The 7,801-nt window shown below is 52.7% G+C and overlaps 1 protein-coding gene across 1 annotated transcript; it reads right to left on the minus strand.

Moving 5' to 3' along the window:
• Positions 1–978: 978 nt before the first annotated feature.
• PNPO (pyridoxamine 5'-phosphate oxidase) lies at positions 979–7,198 on the minus strand. Its single transcript, XM_056127080.1, has 7 exons — positions 6,927–7,198; positions 5,193–5,317; positions 3,982–4,081; positions 2,548–2,601; positions 2,282–2,410; positions 2,060–2,130; positions 979–1,936 (listed from the first exon to the last, which is right to left on the minus strand). The coding sequence occupies exons 1-7, from the start codon at positions 7,062–7,064 to the stop codon at positions 1,768–1,770; spliced, it is 786 nt and encodes a 261-aa protein (XP_055983055.1). The 5' UTR covers positions 7,065–7,198; the 3' UTR covers positions 979–1,767.
• Positions 7,199–7,801: the final 603 nt, after the last annotated feature.

The following is a 7,801-nucleotide window of genomic DNA, read 5'->3' on the forward strand; positions in this document are numbered from 1 at the left end:
GACTGGGATTGAACACCTCCTGTGACAGAGCTCTCAGTACCTGACAGACAGCCCCACGCCCTCTCAGGCAGCCCTGATTGTAATTTCTTCCCCATATTCTGTGCAACTTGTACCTCAGAGTCCTTTGGACCAGAAAAGATGTTTGTGTTTTGGGGGGCCACACTGGCTCAGGGTTTATTCCTAGCTCTGTGTTCAGGGATCACTCCTGGAAGGGCTCAGGGAACCATATGGGGTGCTGGGGATAGCCAGCATGCAAGGCAAGTGTCCTACCCACTGTTCTCTCTCTCTCTGGCCCCCTTGTGGTCAGAGCTATCAAAATAACTTGAAGGGCCAGAGAGATACTACAGGGGTTAAGGCACAAGTCTTGCATGGGCTGACCCCAGTTCGATCCCCATTACCACGCCACATGGCTCCCCCTAAGCACCAGTTGGGTATGGACCCCACATCAAATTAATAGCACTGTAGCACTGTCCTCCCGTTGTTCAATTTGCTCGAGCAGGCACCAGTAATGTCTCACAACAAATTGTGCGACTTGTTACTGTTTTTTGGCATATCGAATACGTCACGGGTAGCTTGCCAGGCATTGCTGTGTGGGCGAGATACTCTCAGTAGCTAGCCGGGCTCTCTGAGAGGGCAGAGGAATCGAACCTGGGTCGGCCGCGTGCAAGGCAAATGCCCTACCTGCTTGTATCACTCCAGTCCACATCAAATTAATAATAAACTTAGGGGCTGGAGCAATAGCACAGCGGGTAGGGCGTTTGCCTTGCACACCGCTGACCTAGGTTCGATTCCCAGCATCCCATATGGTCCCCCAAGCACTGCCAGGAGTAATTCCTGAGTGCATGAACCAGGAGTAACTCCTGTGCATCGCCGGGTATGACCCAAAAAAAGCAAAGAAAAAAAATTAATAATAAACTTAAAGAAAAAAAACTCTCAGTTCTTTTAGTTGCCCACAAGACGAAATGAACTCTGGCCAGCTGAGGTCAAGATCAGTTTTATTTTAGAGATGAGTGTTTGGAGCTGGGAGGATGGTCTGTACAGTCCATGTATAAAAAGGAGGGACCCAGGCTCTCCAGGGAGCAAGGACAGTTAGCCACAGGCCATGGTGACAGTGACCATCCTGTTCCAGGTCTCCCTATTTCAAACTTCAAACCGATGACAAGAAAAAACTGATGGGCTTGACTGGCTCAGGTGCTTATGCTGGAACCATACGGCTTTGGCACTAACGTCCCATGTGATATGTCACCTGGTAACAGGCAGAGCTGAGGGCCCACCTTGTCACCAGAAGCCATCACACCAGCTGCCACCTCTAGAGGGTGCTATTTCCCCGAATCAAAGGTGGGTGGGGGGTGGGTGGAAAAAAAAAACTCAAACCCAAGCATAATTGGAGGGGGAGGGCTGGGCGGGGAGATAGGGAGTTCCCCAGGGAGAGTAAAAGCTTCCATGCTGCCTCACCCTGGTTCAATCTTGGCTGGCATACTGTCCCCCGAGCCCTGCTAGGGGGTCACTCCTGAGCAGAGTCAGGAGTAACCCCTGATCATAGAAACCAAAAAAAAAAAAAAAAAAAAGGGAAAAGAAAACACATCCTGAGAACGTTTTCCCGGTGTGACACCACATGGGGTATGGGGACATGGGCTCAGGCTCCGCTGGGGGGAGGGGAGTCCACTCTGTCACAGGCTGGAGGGGGCGGGTGCAGGTTGGAAGGGCCTCCCACGTGCTCCCCGAGTGCCCTGCCCCAACTCTGGTCTGCAGCTGCTCTGCTCAGGCTCAGGGTGCAAGTCGCTCATAAAGCCAGTCCTCCTCTCCTCGGTGGGTCATGGGCCCCTCGGGGGCGGACCCCGAGGGCAGGCCCCTCCGAAAGACAATGCGATCATGCAGACGGTTGGTCTGACCCTGCCAGAACTCCATCACCTGTGGGTACAGGATGTAGCCACCCCTGCAGGGGAAATACAGGTGTCAGTGCTGGGCATGCTTTCCCAGCAAGGGCCCCAGGGAGAAGCCTTGAGGTCCCCAAGTTCAAGAGCCATTTGGGCACCAGAGACCATTGGGGATCACTCACCAGTAGCTTGGCTTTGGCACCTCTTGGCCCTGGTAGAGTTGCTCCAGTTCCTCGTTCTTCCTTCTCAGGTACTGCTCAAGGGAAGGAAGCCGGAGTAGGAGCCAAGTCCTGCCACAGCTCACTGAACAACCCTCCACTGGGCACAAGAGGCTGGCCTCCACTGAACCCCAGACCAGCCTGTTACCCGGGGTCCACCTCAAGGACCATCTGAGCCCTGCTCACCTCCCGGTCAGGGATGACGGAACTCTGGTGACTGACCACAGCACCGATCTGGCTGCTCTTCGGGCGGGAGTGGAAGTAGTCCTTGGCTTCCTCTTCGGGCAGCTTCTTCACAGAGCCCTCCACACGCACCTAGGCAGGGATGCCCCGCTTGGACGGCAGCCGGTGCCACCCGCCCAGAGCAGGGCTCTCACTGGATTCCCCCATAAAATCAGGCTTCAGCCCCCAGTCCAGAACACACCCCGGCTACCCTCAAAACACGCACTCACCTGCCGGTTTAGAGGCTCCCAGTAGAAGACCAGGGAAGCAAAGGGATTGGAATCCTGGAAATGAAAGAAGATTCAGAGGCAGCCCTGGAGAGGGCAAGGGGTGGGTGGGGGGGACATGAGTATGCAGCGGGTGGCCCCGAGGCAGACGTGGGCACTGTAATAGCCCACTGAAGGCCCCCAAAGAGAGGCCTACTTTCACAAGTGAGGAGGCAGGCAGACTTCACACAGAAAGTATGAGCGTGGGGCGGGGGGGAGGATAAACTGAGCCAACCATAATGAGGCATCAGCTCGCGAGCCGGCAGAAGATGAAGCTGGAGTGGAGGGGGATGTCGAGACAGCTCGGGGGCAGTGCATCTGCCCTGCAAGTGTGATGAGGGTGAGGTTCCATCCTCAGTACCCCCACCCACTGCAGCGAAAGCCCAGGCACCAAAAGGAGAGAGAGAGAGAGAGAGTGAGAGAGAGAGAGAGAGAGAGAGAGAGAGAGAGAGAGAGAGACGAAAAGCACCTGCCATAGAGGCAGGCTGGGGGTAGGGGGTGATGGGAGGGAACCTGGGGACACTGATGCTAGGACATGTACATTAGTGGAGGGATGGGTGTTAGAACACTGCATGACTGAAACCTAATCATGAACAGTTTTGTAAGGGTCTAACTCACTGTGATTCAATTAAAAAAATTTAAAAAAGAAAGCCTGGGCACCTCTTTGGTTGGGGTCCCTCAGTGCCAAAACAAAGTGTGAGTGGGCGGAGCAATAGTACAGTGGGGAGGGTATTTGCCTTGTATGCGGTTGACCCGGGTTCGATCCCTGGCATCCCATATAGTTCCCTGAGCACCTCCAGGAGTAATTCCTGCAGAGCCAGGAGTAACCTGAGCACCACTGGGTGTAGCCCAAAAGGCCAAACAAAAACAAAAACAAAACTTAAAAAACAACAACAACAACAAAAAAAAAAAACAAAAAACCCCAACCAAATCCAAAAGTGTGATATCTCTGGTGTCCAGCAGCCCAGATTGGGTGACCCCACAGAAATCACCACCGCCATCAGGAAGGGGAGAGCACAAATGGATGCGAACAGGAAGCTCTCAGAGGCCTCTGGGGAGGTGTCCACTCACTGCAGCTCTGCTCCATGTCAGGAGCTGCCCCCTGGCCCCGCCCTCCCCACAGACAAACGCTAATCACAGATCAGTACAGTTAGAGACCAAACCAGGGCAGAGAGGACAGTGAAGGTACACAGGACATGGGCAGCATTGGTGCCAAGGAGGGTTTTTTCTGCAGACGTAATGCTGGGGCTGGAGGTAGAGGCTGAGGTGGGTGCTGGGGCAGAGCACTCTTCACGGCAAAGGCGTGGCAAGTGCAAAAGCCGGTGGGCACATAGTGGGCAACCGATGAGGAAAAGGCTGGAGCAGGCCGGTGGGGAAGGCTGTACCCGGAACCCTCACCAGCTCTTTTCCCTTTCGGCTGTCGAAGTTAGTGAAGAAGCGGAAGCCGTCCTTGCCAAAGCCCTTCAACAGCAGCATGCGGGCAGAGGGCCTCCCGTCTCTGCGTGAAGAACAGAGCGCAGCGGTCAGAGCCCACAAGGGAGCTGAGAACCCCTTCTTCCAGTAGTGCCCCCTGATTTTGCACTGTCTGGACACTCAAGCTTCTCACCACTACTTGTACTGGAAGTGTGACTCGGGTCACTGCTCAAATTGTGGTGATGTTCTTCCTGGAACTGTGGGAGCGCTAGCCCTCTGTCAGTGCTTCCAGAGCCAGACTTTGGAAGGTGATTAAGGCTGAATGAAGCCATAGGGTGGGACTATAATTGGATAGGGCTGATTATTGAAAGAGACACCAGACAACTTTCTCCCCATTCACACACACAGTGAAAGTAGGCATTCTGCAAGCCAGGAAAAGAGGTCTCACAGGATACCAATTCTGGCAGCATCCAGATCTGGGAGTCTAACCTTCAGAACTGTGGGCATGTTTCGGTATACCAGTCAGCTAATGCTACTACGTTATGCCAGCCCTAGGAAGCTAATAAGCAATGTGCTTGTTAACGATCAATAATGTTAGCTATCGCTAGCAAACTATAAAGTAATGCAACCAGCCAATGCTTAGGGATCAGAGAAGGTGCAGGTATTTTGCCCAGAGCTAGCATCATTTGGGACACAGTCCTAGAGTCCCACCTTCAAGACCTTACTCTTCAGTAAGTAGGAAGAGCTGAAAAAGAGGCAAATAAAAACAAGGAAAGTTTCAGAAGGCTAATGATTGTCAACTGAATGATGTAGTGAAGCACTGTGCCAAGGTGAGGAAGAGAGATTGATGGAGTGGTACCAGGAGCTGTTGCTCTGAAAGGAGTGATGGAAATGGGTCAGTGAGGGGACGAGGACCAAATGGGAGTATCTGTGGGGTGCCTTGAGGGGAAAGATGGACGAGACATTACATTACATTTTATGACACAAAATGGGACTGAAATCCCGAATGAAACTTCTAAAATAGAACTGAGTGGTTTAACTTGGATTTACAGGTAAATCAAAACAAGACTCAGAGGAGACAAGTAAAGTGCTAATGGCTACACAGGCTAATAACAGAGCTAGAACCATAAAACTGGTTTCCAGTAAACAGAGAACATCCTACTTTATCTGTGTTCATGCAGAAGGGTTGTGCCCACCTGGTGCAGGTAGCCAAGCACATGGCGTTCGCTTCCCCTATGTCAGGGCACTGAACGGCCTCCTCGAACCACGCAGCAAATTGCTTCATGGGGTCCAGGGAGACCAGCTGAGCCTCCTCAAATGCCTGGAGAGGGAGAAGTTTACTTCATTTAATCAAAGTACACAGGGCTAGAGAGATAAGGTGCTTGCCTTGCATGCCGCTGACCCACGTAAGGTGCTTGCCTCGAATGTGGTAGACCTGGGTTCGATCCCTGGCATTCCATATGATCCCCTGAGCACTAGCTGGAGTGATCCCTGAGTACTAAATCAGGAGTAAGGCCTGAGTACTTCCGGGTATGGTCCAAAATCAAAACAAAAACCAAAACACATAATGGGGCCAGAGGGAAAGAACAGCAGATAAGGTGCTTGCCTTACACACAGTTGGCTCGGGTTTGATCTCTGGTATCACATATAGTCCTCTGAGCACTGACCACCAGGAGTAACCCCTAAGCACTGCTGGGTTTGGCCAAAATAAACAAAGAAAGTTGAATCCACAGAATGAGAGACAGTCCTAAGAGGGTAAGGTGTTTGCCAGGCATGTGGCAGATCCCAGTTCTATTCCCCAGCATGAGTATTATGGTCCCCTGAGTAGACCCTGAGCACAGCTGAGTGTGGCCCACCCCAACCTGGCAAAAAAAAAAAAATCAAAATACACAGTCCTGTGAACATGGCACTTGTTCTAGATACTCTCCAATACTAACTCAGTTGTCCAAGTTCTTGTGACAAAAACTTCATAACAGAAAATAGTCCCCAGGAACTAGGTTTCTTAACCTCATTTTACAGGTGAGGAAATGGGCACAAGAGGTGAAAAAACATGGGGCTGGAGAGATAATATAGCAGGTAGTGAGCTTGCCTTGCATCTAGCTAACCCAGGTTTGAGCCCCAACACCCCATCTGGTCCCCTGAGCAATGCCAGGATTGATCCCTGAGTGCAAAGCCAGGAACAACAACTGAGCATCTCTAGGTGGGGCAAAAAAAAAAAAAAAGAGGTGAAAAAACTTGCGGGGTCCAATAACTAGTGACAGATGAATCAGGATTTCCATCCCGGTGCCAAACCTATCAGCTGTTGAGCCCCAACAAAGGCAGATTCCTGGGCACCACCCCCATCAGTTCTCCTTTAGAAGGGCTGACAGTTCACGAAAAACTGCTTTCTCGACTGGCATTTCTAGAAATGCTCCCATGAAACCAGACTTAGTAACTAACCTTGGCTCTGGGCCCCAATTCCAAAATAGTTTTGGTTTCTCTCCTGAGAGCTAGGAGTTTTCCGCCCCTCCCCCGTTTCTGTTTTATCCCTCCTTCCCTGCGTGTATCACTCTTCAACTGATTACCACTGTTTTTAGCATTTTACAAGTATCACCCCGATATATCCCTGTGACATAGGAACCAACACAGGAGGAATCTGAGGCCCAGAGCCGTCAGTTGTCAAGGTGAACGGCTGCATTGCACTCAGGCCCTTTCCAGAGTCGTAACCCACTATTGGGAGATACCTCAGTCCGCGTTCAGAGGGTTCCTAAAGCCCCTTCCGCATGATCGTCCCTGAACCCCTCTCCTCCCACGGCGGGTGGAAGGGAGGTGACCCTTAATCGCACGGGGTGGCACTAGAGAACCCGAGGGGGCTCCTCCCATTCCTCTTTCCCTCGGGAGAAAACTCTGGGGCCCTCTTCCTCCCCACCCACAGGGGGAGACCCAGTCACCTCTCGGTCCCCACGGTAACTCTTGCGCATCGGTCCCAGGTCCATGACGGGGCCGTCGCTGCACAGGTAGCGAAGGTAGTAAGGCCGCACGGGAGACCTCCAGAACGTCACGGTGACGCCCCGCAGCCCGAACGTCATGGGACTGCTTGGCCACGTGACCCGGCGTCGCCCGGCGCTGGGTTCCGTTGGGTTCGGAACCAATTTCACAGCCGTGGTGTCTACCCTGAGGAAGGAAGATTTTGTCACTCGCCAAGCCCGGCTATCAGGTCTAAATTCTCGGAGCCAATGAGAGGCCAGAGTAAGAAGGAGGGAGACAGGTGCGGAGAGGCCATTGGCTGGAGTTTTCCGAGAGCGGAGCCAATCAGAGCGAGCATAGAAGAAGCCGCCGACCAATGGGCGGTGCCTCCGGGGGTGGGCGCAGAGAGACAAGGAAATGCTGTCACCGCCGTTAAGATGCACGTGGAGGTTTGTTAAAGGTATAGGGACTGCTGCAGGCCAGGCTCAGGGCGGGGGATGAGCCTCCAGGGCTAGAGGGGTGTGGTCAGGTTTAAGTGGTCAGCCCAGGGCTGGTTCCTGGACGCGATCAGAAAGTACCCTGTAGTGGCAGACAGGTGGGTGGCCTGGGAAATGGAATGAGGGGCCAGACTCCGACAAGGTGTTGGGAGACATAGAAGAGAGGGAAGAAATTGGGAGAAGAGAGTGGTGGAAATGACTTGTGAATTACTAAGGTTAGATGTTTGTGTGTGTGGGCGTCAGGGAGGGGTACTTCTGGCATGTAGGAGGTGCAATAAGGTCAGGAAGAGATTGTGGGGTGAGGAGGAAGATGTGAATGGGAAGGAGGAAGAGGTTTGGGATCAGGCACAGCCCGCAACATC

The sequence above is a fragment of the Sorex fumeus genome, unplaced genomic scaffold (genome assembly GCF_029834395.1).
Source record: "Sorex fumeus unplaced genomic scaffold, SorFum_2.1 ptg000063l, whole genome shotgun sequence".
Classification (NCBI taxonomy): Eukaryota; Metazoa; Chordata; class Mammalia; order Eulipotyphla; family Soricidae; genus Sorex; species Sorex fumeus.

What these genes read in the sequence shown, in the direction of transcription:
- PNPO (XM_056127080.1), bottom strand. Translation starts at nt 7,064, where the DNA reads ATGACGTTCGGGCTGCGGGGCGTCACCGTGACGTTCTGGAGGTCTCCC. An exon ending in GCCGAAAGGGAAAAGAGCTG is followed by an intron (nt 2,602 to 3,981) that starts GTGAGGGTTCCG and finishes TTTCATTTCCAG; the next exon opens with GATTCCAATCCCTTTGCTTC. An exon ending in GTGCCAAAGCCAAGCTACTG is followed by an intron (nt 1,937 to 2,059) that starts GTGAGTGATCCC and finishes TTTCCCCTGCAG; the next exon opens with GGGTGGCTACATCCTGTACC.